The sequence below is a fragment of the Carassius carassius genome, chromosome 20, assembly GCF_963082965.1.
Source record: "Carassius carassius chromosome 20, fCarCar2.1, whole genome shotgun sequence".
Lineage (NCBI taxonomy): Eukaryota > Metazoa > Chordata > Actinopteri > Cypriniformes > Cyprinidae > Carassius > Carassius carassius.
Window position 1 is genome coordinate 28518152 of NC_081774.1, and position 17683 is coordinate 28535834.

At 35.0% G+C, this 17683-nt stretch overlaps 1 protein-coding gene across 2 annotated transcripts in view; it reads left to right on the forward strand.

Annotated features, from left to right (window-relative positions):
* Positions 1–2566: 2566 nt before the first annotated feature.
* LOC132096801 (low-density lipoprotein receptor-related protein 8-like) overlaps positions 2567–17683 on the forward strand; it is a 109889-nt gene continuing 94772 nt past the window's right edge. For both annotated transcript variants that reach the window (XM_059502409.1, XM_059502410.1), the window contains exons 1-2: positions 2567–2704; positions 3172–3303. In XM_059502409.1, coding sequence (XP_059358392.1) covers positions 2638–2704; positions 3172–3303 — 199 coding nt within the window. In that variant the 5' untranslated portion in view covers positions 2567–2637. The remainder of the gene's footprint in view (positions 2705–3171; positions 3304–17683) is intronic.

Sequence of the window (17683 nt, forward strand, 5' to 3'; positions counted from 1 at the left end):
ATTGACGTGGATTACAATTGGACGTGTATCATTTTTATATATATATATATATATATATATATATATATATATATATATATATATATATATATATATCTGACCTAACAACCGTAAATAATAACGCAGAAATGAAGCTGAAACCGAAAGTTTGGAATAATCACGAATTTATGTTATTTTTTTTTTTTTTTAAAGACTGGTAGACCAAGGATGCATTTTTTGATAACAAATACAGAAATCATTCTAATATGCTGATTTGGTGCTAAATTATAAAGGTTCTCATGAAATCTTCTCTGTTGAAAACAGTTTTTCTGCTTAATATTTTTATGGAAACCCTGATACACTTTCTTCAGGATTTTTTAATGAGTATAAAATGCGTTTATTATAAATATATTTTTTTGTAATATAATCAATATAATGCCTTTACTGTAACTTTTAATCCGTCTAATGCATCCTTGATGAATTTTAAGTATTATTATTATTATTATTTTAATTGTAATATCCCCAAAGCTTTGACTGATAGTTTCACCATTTTAAAACATTACGCAGCAAACACTGTTTTAAAACTGATAATAAGAAATAGAATGATATTAGAATTATTTATAATATCAAAGCATATTAGAATGATTTCTGAAGTATCACATGACACTGAAGACTGGAGTAATGATTTATTTGCATCACAGGAATAAGTTACATTCAAAACACATCAAAATTGAAAACACTTGGAACAGTATTTCACTATATTTCTGTTTTTACTGTGTGTTTTTTTTATCTAATAAATGCAGATAAGCAAGAGAGCATCAGAATGAGAGCTGGTTCAAAGGTAAAATGTTTTATGATGGATCTATTTATACCAACACAAAATGTTTCACTTCACAAGACGTTAATCGATGGACTGGTGGGGTGAGCGTGATTTCACCAAGTACAACATTCCAATCAACCAATCAGAATTGAGATATAACTTTTCTGCAAATATCTGCTTTATTCTTACAATCAGGGTTAGGTGCTTCTACTCCCTTGTTAATCAGATATCATTTCCCTCTGATTTTAGGAATAAATTATGGGTAGGGTTAGGTTTAGGGGTAGGGGTTGGGTTAAGTCTATATTTTTGTAGAATAATGTTGATCCAGGATCATCAAAAGATGTTGTTCCAGGAACATGTCTTACTTGGCAAAATCACGGTGACCGGACTGGCGGTGTGGATTATTGTGGTGTTTTTATCAGCTGTTTGGACTCTCTGACGGCACCCCATTCACTGCAGTGGATCCGTTGATGATCAAGTTGTGTTATACTACATTTCCCCAAATCTGTTGAGAGGAAGAAACAGATTCATCTACATCTTGCATGGCCGGAGGGTGAGTAAACTTTCAGAATTTGTTTATTTTTGTGTGAATTCCTTTAAAGCATCTGCTCAAACTCTTTAAAACTTGTTCTAAACATTTTCTTTCAGTGGCAGTTCAGTGGATCCCTGAAGGCAGATTGGCAGCCACCTGCTGCCTGTTTACATAATCTGGGTATGCCGAGTTCATGACAATAGGGTCTTTGCCCCTGTACATTTTTCCTTTTGAATACCTTGTTGCCATTGGCTGCATACATAGTTAGGCAATTGGAGGAGGGGCTTCAGTCCCATCTTACTGCTATTAAAATGACTGATTATCCTGTCAGGATGGCTCTGGCCTAGTTGTGACTGACAGAATAGCTGGCACAGTGCCACAGATGCAGTGCTATATTACTGTAACTCTTTTACAAGGTCACCTAACCCCATTATCTTAATAAGGATTATAATTAATGCAATTTCAAAACTGATCATCTCATGCTTTTTTCTGCCTTCCCATATTGCTTCAGGTTGATACGTTTTTAAGGAAATTTGTGTGAACATCCCGGAGGGGTGGAGCAGGGTTTCATCAGGGTTTTTTTTTAGGGTAAATTATCCATGGACTCTATGCATGTTCAATACATGCATTTGGAAATTCACGAGGAAATTGAATTAACTGTATCGTAAGTCACTTTAGCATATCAAATTAATAAACACAATGAAATTTACACACAAGTTCATACAAAGCTAAGGTTATTTGAGTATGTTTTACAAGAAAATACTATTTTAAGTCTATAGGCTTAGCCTAATTTAATGTTTATTGCCTTTTCTTTGTAAATAACTGTGAAATTTATTAGCAATTTCCGAGGGACACCAAAATTGTAGACGAAATTTTAAACCCAAATTCTAGGCTGATCACTATCTTATGTTACTCTTTAATAAATAAATATATCAAATAAAAATAAATAATAATATTTATTTAGTGCATACTTACTAAATTAATAATTAAAACAAATACTTTATAATGGATCCTTTGTTTTAAATGCTATTTAATCCCTTACAATATTAATAATGCCACAATTATTGTATTGTTTTGACTCATTTTATAAATGTTGTTTGGTAGCACGCTGCCCTTCAGTGCAGTATTATTATTATTATTATTATTATTATTATTATTATTTTCAGTGCAGTTATTCAAACTCGCTTACGTTTGATGTCGTCATTGATTCAAATTGCCAGTGAATCTGTGGGAGCTTCAGTGAAGGGGCGACGCCATCCGGACGCGCTTTTGTTTGTGGATGAACACTCTATAACCCGTTTCGGAAATGTGGACAGAAATTGGGAAATTATTATTTTTTCATGTTTTAGTTTGGGAATTATACTCCGCCAAAGGTTTGTTGTATTCCGTTTTTGACATGTGATTACCCGGAGCCTTTTTCAATGGACTGAGTAACGTTAAATGATGCTGTTTCGAGAGACTCAACACTCCTGATCCTACAGACACACTGCAGACGTGTGTTTCAACATTTCTGCCTTAAAACAAACAAAAAACCTTAATTGAAAAAGCTAATTTGTAACACGAGTAGAATAGTAGTAGGAGGATGATTTGCAGCGTTGATTGTTTCATGAGCATCAATATCCACATAAATATTTTCATCTGTAATAGCACTGAAAGAAAGAGAAATATTTGTGTGTGTTTTCTTCTTCTTTGTCAAGGCTTTATTGAATTGCGCGTGCAGTTATAGAATTGCTGCTCAAAGCACGCGCTGTGTTTTGGATTCGCTCGTTTCGGTCGGTTTATTGTGCTGTAGTATGTCTATGTCGTGGGCGACTGTAAATCTCTCGACTGTCGTTCACAGGTACTGAAACTGGCGCTGAGACGGAGTGCGAGGATGGACAGTTTCAGTGCAACAATAAGAGATGCATTCCCACCATATGGAGATGCGATGATGATGATGACTGCTCGGATAACAGCGACGAGGAGAACTGCCGTGAGTAGCGTTATCTCACACTGACGAGAGAGGGCAACAGCAAACAAAAACCAGACCAGACCACATGCATCAGCATTTATTGGGTTTAATTACGGACGTTTGTACTGTGCACTTGTAACAAATGACCAAAAGCATCAAAATTACAATCAAATTCTCTTTGCTCCATTAATCTTTATTGTTGAATTAGATTTGTGTGTGTGTGTGTGTGTGTGTGTACATATTAGAAACCTTTAATACATAAAAACAAATGTATGTGCAAATATGCCTATGGGGTCAGTAAGATTTGTTAGTTTTAATTTGATCAAAAATACAATAAAACAGTGATATTGTGTTATTGCAATTTAAAGTAACAGTTTTCTATTTGAATATACTTTAAAATGTATTGTATGTGATGCGGCTAAGCTGATTTTTCAAGCATCATTACTCTAGTCCTCTGAACATTTTATATTATTACCACTACATTTTTTCAGTAAAAGATTAGCGTTTAACATTCAAAACATCAATTTAATATGTCCCTTCTCGATAAAAATCTTACTGACCCCTGTTGTTTATATACATAGATGTATATGAGAACTAGACCATAGTAATGGAGAGTAACTGAAAGAATACCTGCAGATTTTAAATGTATTGCATATGATTTGACTGTTTTTGGAGTATAAGCTATAAAAACAAAAACTGTGGAATTCATCCAGCCAGAAATTCCCAGCATTCCATGCATTGTTCTCTCATTAGACGGTTAATTGCAGTAAAAGACCCATCCATGTGCGTGTTTTTTACAATAACTTTCTCTCATTCTTTTAAGAGGGTTTTGTCAAGTGTGTCTTGCCTCATCGCATCGGGTTATTTTTAAAGGCACCAGGCTGAAAACAGGTCACAGTGAGAGCTTGTTTTCTTAAGCAATTTATGTGTCACCGCATCATGCGCCTGTTGAGTTTACTGTTATGACTGCTCCTTCAATTTTTCTCAACAAAGGGCAGTCATGCAGTCTGAAGTTATTGCATCCGAGCAGTGCAACACGTCCATGTGGGATCCTGCCATAATAGGGAAATGCTTTTTATTTCCACTTTGTTCATTGATCCAAGCACACAATTAGGTGCTGTAGATCTAGAAGTATTTTTTTTTTGTTAGAAAAATAAGCCCATTTGATTTTCAGGTGTTGCAACTAGATTCTTGATCCTGATTCTTGATCCTGATCTATAATTCCTTGTCTTGTTCTAACAACTATTGGCACAGACACCGCTGACCTCTGTCCCAATGGATTCCCCGGATGCTCCTCCATCCCATCCCATCCCATCCCCCCGTGTCCCTTTTATCCTCCCCCTATACCAGCAACCCCACCCCCATGTCAAATCAAACGGATTCATCCGCACGCTGTCTATATAGCCACCTCTAATGCATGACAAGGCCATGCGTATGTGTGTAGACTAGTCATGTGATGAGTTCTTGATTCTTGACCTGCCCTCTCCATAGCGCACATTGGCGAACACAACCGTTTGATCAAGTGCCACGAAGATGAGTCATATTTGTCAGGCTTATTGAGTCGTGCTGAACTGTCTTTCTGCAATTTAAAATGATTAATAATCTGAGACTGAGAGCTTAAAGTGAGTCAAAAGTGATAAATGGGATAAGCAGCAGATTAGGAAGTAGCGATTTTGCTTCAGGACCCAGATTTTACTTTCGAATGCAACCCATAGTTGTTTATCATACAAAAATAAACAAAAATGTCCTTAAAATGCAACATGGTAATTTATTACTCTTGGCCCATTCTTGGGTCCCGAAGCAACATACTGTGCAGCAGAGTATAGTAATATCTAAAGTAATCTACTTTCTCAGGTTAAAGGTCATGTAAAACCTAGTTAGAATATTTGGTAAGAATATATATATATATATATGTATGTATATAAGTGAACTGAAAAAACAGAAAAAAAAAGTGGCATAAACATTTTTAACCATTTAGATTCATATGAAATATTTGTGCACATTAATAAATTATTTTAAATTGTAATAATATTTCACATACTGATTTCCTGTGTTTTTGATCAAATAAATGCATGAGCACTGAATATGACTACCAATTTATTATTATACAATTTATTATTATACAAACTTATACAAAATTACAAGAATTTATTAAAAATTATTCAAAAATAAACAAAAAAAATGTCCATAAAATTCAACATAGTAAATAATAATTATTCATTTTGGCTCACTTTTGGGACCTGAATCACCATACTGTAGAGTAATTTCTGCAGTAATCAACATTTCTTTTCTTTTTTTTTGGATACATGGACACTTGATCCTGGTCCAAAACTCCACACCTTGTTCCACTAAAAATTGGCACAGAAACAAAAAGAGTTGAGCTGTGCCAAGTGTTGATCCAACATATTAACCTCTTTTTATTTAATTCTCCCTTATTTTCCAATTTTTAGTGTGATTTATAATCAGCAGGGCAGGAAACCAGCCAGAATAATTAATAAAAATGCAGTTTTACAACATACGTGTTGTGTTAAAGCTGTGTCATTTTGGCATGTGATTTGTATGACAGAGGAGGCAGGAAGGATTCCTTCATCTCAGAGACAAGCATAATGTGAACGCTCATGTGTTTCTGTGTTCAATACATTTCCTGCTGGGTTAGAAAAATAAAGCATTTCCAAACAAATCTAAATGTGAAATTTAAAGGCTTCATATCAAGAACACTGAATGGCTGTTTCCAAAAGTTCCACAGGAAAGCTTACAAATAAGTCCAATGATACTACACTGTACCAAATATTGTATGGCAGCAATTTTTTTTGTAGATATCCAGTTTTTAAAAATACAGCTATAACATTTCAAGATGAAGAGGAAATTTGAAACATCAAATTCAAAATGCACAAATTCAGATCGTATAGAAAGTAGGTCAGCGGTAAATCCACAGGGAAAAGTAGATGATCTCAGAAAAGTCAAACGAAGCATTTTGGCCAATTAGTAGTTTTCTGGCTTGAGCGACGCTGAGCGTGCGGTTCAAGATCTACCTGACCATGAATAACCCAGAGGTAGCCTAAGTGATTCTTAAACATTTATGGTTTATACTATCTCTGATGTTTGTTTTGAAATATATTTGGTGTGAAAGTGATTAGCATGCCACCGTGTCTACACAGGACACGAGCGAAAGCAAAACAGACAGTAGAACCCATTGACTATAATCAGTGACACACTGGATGTGGTGTGGCGTAAGTTAACTCTATACGGACACGACTGCTTGAAGCAGCAAAGCGCCTGTTGCAAAGAGCTTGGACTATGTCAGGAATAACGGGGAATCCGTTTGCTGGTGGGAATTTCACATTCAGTGTAGACAGTATTGATTATAATAAATAGGTTCTGCTGTCTCTGGTTCTAAGTTCTGAATCAGTTGTGTTAAATTTCAAATGTTTAATATTCAAGTTAAAAAAAATCTAATTCAGAACTATGTTAAATGCCACATAATATTCAGTTTTATGTTAAATGACACTTTTCAATAATTCAAAAATTTACGCAATATAAATTCAATTAGTTTTGTCATATTATAAGCTCCATACTATTTCCTCCGTCTGCCCAAAAAAAAACTCTTTTGTATTTGGCCTCGAGTGCGAGTCCCGTTTGTGTGCAGACTCCTGCTCAGAGAATGGAGGAAAACCACTCAAAGACACCACAGAGAGAGAACTGTAGGGACCGGCAGAATAAAAGAGCAAAACCAGAGGAGATTAAGATGTAAGATTTAATGTTTGGAATAGAATGAAAAGGAATAAGAAAACGTCAGTAATTCAAAACAGAGCGGAGTGGGAAAAACCAGCAGTGCTGAAGAGTGACCTTTATACCTGGACTCAGTGTAAGAGAATGATATTGAAAAGAAGGTGTCTCTGGAAGATTTCTGTAGCAACTGTGAAGAGCAAAGATTATAATGATGCTAAAACACTCATGAGATGTCTGTGTTCTCATTATAGAATTGAGATGTTCACATAACTAGGCCTATATCTACTAAATTTTAACTACTGAAGAGACAATTTGCAACCCTTTTACCTTCCGAGAATTGTAGAAAAATATAACAAGTATGTTTGTCCAAATTATTATGCATTACAGATAGGACTGTACAGTTATATTATACACAGCTTAGCACCAATTTTGTACTGTTTAATGTTTTTTGCTTTAAGATGCTCAATTAGTCATTTTGGTCGATAGTCAATGTTTTTTATAAGGTTCTTGGAAGTTGTATGCAGTTATGTAATTTCATTTACATGCGCATTTTCCAGTCTCATGCTGCCCCTTTGAATTTAGGTTAACCTAAAATCACAATTTTCACTTTCGTAATGAATGTTTCTGGTTTATTGCACAGAAAGCAGTGCACATTATTAAATTTTATTTATTATAATTAAGAGCCTTAAGAGGTTTTACAATTTACATTGCAGCATTATTTTTAAAACAAATTGCTAATTTTAACCAAATAACGTATTTAATCTTTAAGATTTTTATATGTAAATGACCCTTTTTGTCATCACTCTAATCCATAGTCTCATTACTGTAACAAGAAAATAAGCATTTGTTGTACTGCCTTTAATTACTTAAAAATTAAGACAAAAAAACAAACAAAATACAGTTCTAATTACATAGTTTTATGCAATATATGTTTTGTATTTTTCTCCCCTTTTTTGGAGGAAGATATGAACCATAACCTGGAAATTTCTTGAAATGTTTTGTGAGAGCCACCCTTGTCAAGTCCCATCCTGGTTTTTTCTACAGTAGGTGAATATCTCTTCGTTTACAAATCAATGCTGTTTACAATATGTTGACTTTGAATATCCTTTTTTTCTGTTGTTCCATTTAGATTTCTTCATGCCCTTTTTTGTTATTTGCTAATATTTGCACACAGAAATAGTTTGCATTGTTGTTCATTAGGTAAATGTGTCCATTTAGGGGGTTGTATGTTATTTGCTCATGGTTTTTGATAGAATCATTATGGTTTTTGATCAGTTTTTCATCTTGGATAACTCGCCCCCCAAAAATGCTGTCATCTACTGTTGTTCCAAAACTGTCAGTGGTCACCATGTGAAATATCTTCTTTCGTGCTCCACAGAAAAAAAGTAATAGGCTACAGTTTGAAATGAGGGTGAGACTGAATTACAATTTTTTTGGATGACTATCACTTTGAGCTTTAATGATTGCGCTGTGTGGACTGAGGCTGCATACACTGAACATTAGAGTAAGTCTTTTCTTACGAATGAGAAAGAAAATTCCATGATGTGTGTTTTTCCAAGTTTGATTTCAACAGAATTTCACTGACTTTGAGTAACTAGTCCTGGAATGGCCTCAGAAGTCTTGGCATGTGAATACCTGTGGATAGGCCTTTGTGGGGTTAGCGTCTTGAGCAAACTAAGTCTCCCTATCCCTACAGCTGATAATCAGTCTGAGAGGTGTCTCCCCTTCCTGTGAGACCTGGGTTCATGAGCTAGCGGCCTGTGGGTATTAGGAACTCAGTGGTTTAAATCCACCCATTATCTGTGATTAGTCAGGGTGATGCTGTGGGAAGATTAGTGGATGCTGAGCAGGAGAGCTTGAAGTTGACATCAAGGAATCAGCTCATACTAATTTATATACCGATGCGTAACACATATCTGTTCATTTGTTCTTGTGTGTGCAAATCCGTTAAGCTAATATACTTAGAGGACAAACTGGATATGCAATTATGCATCTAGTTTCCCATACATCAGTCAAATATATGTTAAACTCTTTCTAAAGTAACACCTTTCTTAAAATATAAAGGTTCTTTATTGGCATTGATGGTAACATAGAGAACCTTTTAGATGCATGGAATCTTTCCATTCTACAAAATGTTCTTTTTTGTGAAAAAGATGTTCTTTAGATGTTCTTCACACTATGAAAAAATGTTTCTTCTATTAGAACTGTTCACTGAAAGGTTCCAAAAATGGCTGTTCAGTGTCATTGCTGTGAAAACCTCCTTTTGGAATATTTATTTTAAGAGTGTGGGTGAAGTTTTTAGGTGTGGTAATGGCGAGATTGAAGTGGAAGTTCACCTGAAAGGAGGCAATCACACTGTCTGGCTCATTACTCTGTCAATGTGATAATGCTGGCCTGTCGTGTTCACAAACATTCTGCAAATCTGGGTCAGACTTTTGAAACAGACAGACTAATTGCAAAGTAAACAGCTCACCCACTCTGATATCATTATTTTCAGTCACATCTGAATCAAAATGATTTTGAAATGGTGATCTGTGAGTGAGCCGCTTTTAGAGCACTCAGCTCTGTTAAATTAAACTGGCACCTCTGTACCCGCGACCATCATGACACCTGTAGTGTTTACAGAGTTATTGAGTAATGGTCCAAAAAGAAAGTGTCTATTAAAAATGATATTTAAATAACGTTGGATTTGTTGGAATCGTTTGTTATGGTATTTTATTGGTCCATATAGTTGTTTTAGAATCAATATGAACATGTTTAAAACACATAATCTATCCATCCATCCATCCATCCATCCATCCATCTGTGTTTTGCAAAGTTTGCTGCATTTTTCCATGTTTAATGGTATACTGAAAAACAATGATAAGCATATAAGTTTTAAAGGATTTTATTGGCAATTTTTCTTTTAATAATATAGTCAATATTTACAGTGTTGACTCTTGTTCTTCATAACCTCCGCAATTCCTCTTCTTTATCAGTCTTGCTTTGTGACATGGTGCTTCATCATGCTGGATGATGCACGGATCATTACCATACTGCTCATGGATCATTGGAAGAAGTAGGTCTTGCAAGACATTTTGATACCATTCATTATTCATGGAAGTGTTTTTGGGCAGAATTTTTTGAACAATGTATTTATTGTTTTGATTTAAGACAGGTAACAGAAAAAGAAACAATTTTCCATTTCGTCACAGTCATTTCCCACCCCAACAAAAGAACACATCGCTCTCTTCTCCCAATTAGAAGTACACAAAGGTCTCAGTCAAACCTCCATCTAAGTCCAAAACAATTTTTGCAAGGTACCCCAAAAAAAATACATTACTGTACTTTAAACACATAAGTTACATTTCTCAACAAAACACTCTTAAAAGAAAGAGAAAAAAAAAAAAAAATAAAAAAAAAAAAATAAAAATAAAAATAAAAACAAGAGAAAAAAATCAAATAGAAAAACACTAATACATTACACCACCTGTAATAACTGACCAATATTGTTATTGTTAATGTAGTAATTAAACGGCTTCCATATTTCTTCATGTACATCCATTTTGTTTTTGATAAAATATGTTATTTTTTCCAGAGCCATACATTGTGCCATGGCATTAATCCAAGCTCCTACAACTGGTGGATCAGACCTTTTCCAGCTTAGAGCTATCATTCTTTTAGCTTGTAAAATAGAAAAATCTATCAGTTTACGCTGCTGAGGATTTAATTTAAGGTTCTTTGGATATAAATGTAGCAAAATCATTTTTGCATCTAGAGGAATATTCAAAGACAAAATTATCTTTGTAATATTAATCACTTCCACCCAAAATTCTTTAATAATGTTGCACTCCCAAACACAATGCACAAATGATCCCTGAGCCTCTCTGCATTTGAAGCATGTATCAGGGATATTTGCATTAAACCTATTCAGTTTGACTGGAGTTATGTAAGTCTGCATCAACCAGTTATATTGAAGTAGTTTTAAGCTAACATTACCTGACTGTTTCTGAGAGTTTTTACAGATTTGTCTCCATTCATCCTCTGATATATCCTCATTCAGTTCCGCCTTCCATAATTCAAGTTTCGAGGTTGTTGATTCATTGGACCCTGATGCAAGCCAGTTATAAAAAACTGATATTAATCCCTTATTATTGCATTTCTTGGTAATTAATTCCTCCAAAGAAGAAATTACTGGTAAGTTTAATGATTGGTTCTGCATAGAAAGAACAAAACTCCTTATTTGTAAGTATTTAAAGAAATGTTTTCTTGGAATATTATATTTAGTAGATATCTGCTCAAATGACATCAACTTTCCCTCCTCAAAAAGATCACTAATTTTGCTTAATCCTTTCTCAGCCCACACCCGGAATCCTGAATCCTTCGTTCCTGGTTTGAATAATGTGTTGCCCCAAATGGGGCTAAACTGGGATAAAGAGTTATCTATTTTCATGTACTCTCTAACTTCATACCATATTCTAATCATGTTAACAACAATGGGGTGCGTGGTGACTGTTTTCAATTGTTTAAACTTATCTGAGTATATATACAGGTTTAATGGCAGCGCTAACCCATATGACTCCATATCCACCCAGGCTGGTTTATTTCCAGAGGAGAAATAAAACATGATTGTTCTTAATTGTGCAGCTAAATAGTACCAGTACAGGTTGGGACATTTTAACCCCCCAGTGTCAAATGGAAGATAAAGAAGAGAGAGACGAACTCGAGGGCATTTTTTGTTCCAAATAAATTTCCTGAATAATGAGTTAATCTTCGAGAACGTTCCAGCTGGTGGCGCCAGGGGAATATTTTGGAATAAATACAAGAATTTAGGCAAAATATTCATCTTCAATATATTTATCCTTCCTATCAATGAAATTGGTAAAGATAACCATCTATCTAGATCTTTAGATGTTGATTCCATTATAGCATTATAATTTGTAGATATTATATTTTCTAATTGGGGAACAATTTTGATACCTAAATATGTAAAGCTTGGTGATATTTTCAAAGTAAATAAATGTGATGTATTTGGATAGTTATCTTTATTAAGCAGCATTAACGATGATTTTGATGTGTTCACTTTATATCCCGATATATTTCCGAAGTGATTGATCAGATCTAAAAGTGCTGGTAGAGAGGCGTTTAGTTGTTTTAGGAATAGCACTACATCGTCAGCAAATAAAGCTATTTTATGTTCCTTGCCTCCCATTGTAATCCCATGTATGTGATTGCTAGACCTTACAGCTATTGCTAGCGGTTCGATAGCCAAAATGAATAAAAGTGGGGACAATGGTGAGCCTTGAGGGCAACCTCTTGTAATATTAAATGGCTCAGAAATCACCTCATTAGTTAAAACTTCAGCCACTGGGTTGGAATGTAATAGTTTGATCCAATGTAAAAAGGAGCTTCCAAATCCAAATTTTTCAATGACGTCAAATAGATACGCCCATTCGATTCTATCGAAAGCCTTCTCCGCATCGAGCGAAAGAAGAGCAGTATCCTTTTCATTTTTTTGGCTATGTAGAATATTTAAAACCCGTCTTACGTTATGAAGTCCCTGTCTGTTCTTAATGAACCCATTTTGATCGTCACCCACAATGCTCGGAAGCACAGTCTCTAACCTTTTTGCCAGGACTTTACATATTATTTTGGTATCGGTATTAATTAGGCTTATAGGTCGCATATTACCACATTTTGAGTTCGGTTTTCCTGGTTTTGGTAAAAGAATGATCAAAGCCTCCCTCATAGAAGTAGGAAGACGAGCACTATTATAACATTCTATATACATATCATGGAGTGGCCCAACCAATTTATCACTAAAATATTTATATAGGTCAATGGGAAGGCCATCAGGTCCTGCTGTTTTACCACCCTTTAATGTATTTATAGCCTCCATAATTTCAACTGCACTAAGCTCACCATCTAATTTAATTTTTAGTTCCTCCGATATTTTAGGGATGTTGAGATTATCAATAAACGTAGAGTGGACATCGGTCATGGCTTTATATTCAGAACAATATAGCTTTTCGTAGAAATTTCTAAACGCTTTATTAATTTCCATCGGATCTACAGTCATATTTCCATTTTCATCCTCAATACTAGTAATTGATCTTTCTGATTCCTGTTGTTTTATACGCCAAGCAAGAAGTCTGCCTGGTTTTTCTCCCTGATCGTAAAATTGCTGCTTTAATCTTAATAAATTGGCCGCTGCCTTTTCATGTGTTCTTTCATTATATTGGGTTCTTAACAATAGTAATTCTTTTAACACATTATCAGTATTTTGGCCTGCTTGTAAACTTTTTTCCTCAAGTAAGCGAATTTTTGTTTCAAGTGTTTTCATTTCCTCCTGTTTCTCTCTTGTCTTCCTACTCGTATAGCTTATAATTTGTCCTCGTATAAAGGCCTTAAAGGCTTTCCATCTGATTATAGCTGAAGTTTGGGTTTTTGGGCAGAATTATGAGAGAACCTACTCCCTTGGTTGAAAAGCAACCCCACACATGGATGGTCTCAGGATGCTTAACTGCTGGCACATCACAGGACTCATGGTAGTGTTCACCTTCTCTGCACAATCAATTTTCCAGATGTCTTCTACTGTCCAATCCTTGTACATCCTGCAGAATTGTAGTCTGTCCTTGATGTTTTTCTTGGAGAGAAGTGGCTTCTTTGCTGCCCTTCTTGACACCAGGCCGTTGTCCAAAAGTCTTGACCTCACTGTGCATACAGATGCTCTCACACCAACCTGCTTCCATTATCTGAGCAAGCTCTGCACTGCTGGAGACATGATTCTGTAGCTGACTACTCAGGAGGAGATGGTCCTGGCACTTGGTGGACACTTTGGGATGTCCTGAAGACTTCTTCACTGCAGTCGAATCTCTCTTCTTGAAGTTCTTGATGATTCGGTAAATTGTTCTTTCAGGTGTAATATTCTTTGTAGCAATTTCCTTGCATTTGAGGCCATTTTGATGAAAAAACGATGATGGCTGCATGTGTTTCTATGAAGTTAACCATTGCTAACAAGAACGCAATGACTGTAGGTCGCCGTGATTTTGCCAAGTAAGATATGTTCCTGGATCAACATCTTTTGATGATCATGGATCAACATTATTGTCCAAAAATATAGACTTTGCCCAATCCCTACACCCAAACCTAATTTTACCCATAATTTATTCCAATCAGTCAAAATCAAAATCAGTGAGAAATGATAGCAGATTAACAGGAGTGTAGAGGCACCTAACCCTGATTGTAAGCCTAAAAACAGATATTGCCTGAGAAGTTATATCTCAATTCTGATTGGTTGATTGTAATGTTTTTCCAGGATCAACAAGGATGTCACTGCCATCGCTGGATGTCAATTTAAGTCACTGACAGAACTTTTGGCTGTCTGTCTGTCAGTCAAGAAAGAAAGAAAGATAGATAGATCGATCGATGGATGGATAGATGGATGGGACCGCCACTGTTTGAATGCCCACCAAGTTATTTTGGTTTATAGCTAGACAGTTGGCGTTTATCTACATTTAGGATTTCTTTAGTCCGGTGAGAGGCGGCCGTTAAATTCAAATGTTTCTTAATGTTTTCTGTAAATCACTTTATAGTTGCTGCTGCAAACACGCTCAAAAACCCCCCCACAATGCATCTGGTAAGTGCGATGTGGATCAGGTGCATATGATGAGTTTAAGGGTGAATGTGCAGGTTATAATCCGGCCCTTAAAATCTAAAAGAAAGAAATAAGAATTCAGACTATTTTTAGGACCTAAATGTTTTTTTTACACTGTAATACCATTTTCTCAACAGTTAAGCCTTTGTAATTTTCAAAGTCTCATTACAATATTGCGACCGGACATTTCTTTTTTTACGGTTACGTCAAATTTTAAAAGTACTCTTTAATGATTTAAAATTGCATTTAGCAGATTAGAGCTGAGTTGTACATATGACAAATTTGCAAATATATAAAAAATATACTTAAAGTGATACTCCACCTCAAAATGAGAATTTTGTCATTAATCAGTTACCCCCATGTCGTTCCAAAACTGTAAAAGCTTCGTTCATCTTTTTAATTTAAGATATTTTCGATGAAAACCAAAAGGTACCCACCTTCTGAATGAGAGAGGTAGGATACACAAGCACAAAGCTCCATTTCACAAAAAATTGAGTACACAAGCCTATATATATATATATATATATATATATATATATATATATATAGTTAGTTAGTACTGTGCAAAAGTCTTAGGTTACTAGAAGTTTCACCAACAAAAAAATGGTTTTAAGTCAGTTATCTCTATCTTTTGCTGTAGTGTGTCGGTGGTAAACATCAGTTTACATTTCCGAAATTTTTTTTGCCATTAATTGTAATAATCTAGTGAGATGTTTGTTTGCACAAGAAGTCTGACAACAGCCAGTGCTCCACACAGAGATCTGATCTCACCATCATCCAGTCCGTCTGGAATAATATGAAGAAACAGAACAAACTGAGACAGACTCAATCCAGAAGAACTGTGTCTCCAAGACGCAAATGATATTCTCAAGACTAGAGAGAATGTAATATCTCTATGTTGACTGAATTTTACATTTCTTTTAAGATCAAGAAAAGTCGGGACAGTCATCCACAGTACAGCAGACTTTGAAGACTCGCTCCAGTCTTTTATGAAAGTGCAATATCTGTTGGCTCAGTCTGTCATCAGCTTGCTATATATTAACTACTGTGCTTAACAGAAAACCATAATATCTATCTACTAAAATGCTCTTTTTGTGTCACATTATCAAAGAGATGCAACATGGTTCTGGCTAAGAAATTTACACATGCCTCTTCTTCTCTCTTAAAACGTACAGGCCCATATCCTGTCTAGTTTGATCACAGTGTAACTTTATAACATTGTTTCAGACAACCTTAGACAGGTGTTTTCATCACGTGTTTGCCTTTGCTCTTTTTGTGGCAAAACTGCACCGCATAAGCAATCTAACTACTTATTGTCTCTTTATTTCCCCAATATTGGATTACTGATCATACGTTAATAAGGGCATATCACAAAACTACATTGCTTTGCAGACTAGCTGTGACTCAGCAGAGCACAGGCATAGAAATGACCTAATCCTGACTGACACATTTTTATTAATGCTAAATTAACGGTATGTCAGTGACTATGGCACATCGTTGCTAGCAGGCTTAATTATGTAAGTGTAAAAGAGCTTCTTGTTTGCAAACATTCTCTGGTGCCAAGTCAACCAATCTCATTCTAATAGCGTTGTTGTCTTGCTTTGAAAGGGAATAATGAAAAAAAGAAATAAAATTGGAGTAGGTTTGACTTGGAAAAAAAAGGTAGGAAACTATGTTTAGTCAGACATTTTGGTTAATTTAAAAGCATGTTTTCAAGTAGTTTACTTACTCTGTTTCAAAGTGAAATTGATTAACTCATTGTTTGTTTGTATAATTATAATGAATATTTAATTCCTTAGTAATTCCTTACTAATGTCCAGTAAAATATCTGAACATAAGTCAATAACATTGACACACAGACAAAAAGCAAATACATCTTCCGCAATTTCTTCTGTCCAGAATTCTTTTACTCTGCAAAAGCAAAAGCAAAAGACAAGTTAAATATCACTGGTAACACACATAGAGTGCTAATTAGTAGGGCTGCACTATATAGGGAAAAAATGACATTGCGATATTTAATTTTTCTGCGATATATATTGCGATATGAAATCTAATCTTATTTTTTCTTACAAACAAAAATGGGGTGAGCACACTTACATTCTCATTTTAAATGATTTAAACATCAGAGTATTATTTAAATTAGAGTAAATTATTTGTTTGTAACTTTAGGATAAGGTTTGAATTGTTAACATATTAACTAACATGAACTTACCAAAAGCAATACTTTTGTTACTATATTTATTAATCTTTGTTTATCTTAGTTTATAAAAACACAGCTGTTCATTGTTTGGTAATGTTACTTCACAGTGCATTAACAATGTTAACAAATACTGTACAAATTTTGATTTCAAAAATGAAGGCTATAGCCTAAATGTTGAAATTAACAATGTTGTAGAAGTGCAGTTTAGTAATAGTAAACGTAAAATAATGTAGTTAAATAGTTTAATAAATAGAACATTATTGTAAAGTGTTACAGATTTCTTTTTATATACACCAATTCAGACATCTCGTGAGTTCAGTGTTGGACAGGTCAGTTGTTTAAACCATTCATTAAATTGAATCAGTTCAAATGAATCATTAGTTCGCGAATCAGACGCGTTGTGTAATTATCTCTGCAGTTTAGGATATCGCACAAGATTTGACAACACAGAAAACATTTCATCACTGGATATGTTTTTTTTTTTTTGACACCATCGTGTCAATTGATTTTGATTAATATGCGCGGTGGAGAGAGAGCAAGACAGAGCAAGACTCTCTCTCTCTGCTCGTTCTTATATGCGCCCTGTTAAACTGACAGGACTTAAAAACACATGCAAATGATAAACTTTCACTCTATGATGGTTAAGCTGTGCAATTAATCCACGAATCACATTCGTCAAGGGCCGGGGAGCAGCTGGCCCTTACGGTTAATGAATAATGGATCAACTACGACAGCCTACATCGCACATCCTGCGATGTGACTATCGTGGATTCGTACATCGCGATATCGATGCTTAAACGACACATCGTGTAGCCCTACTAATTAGTATTGCACAA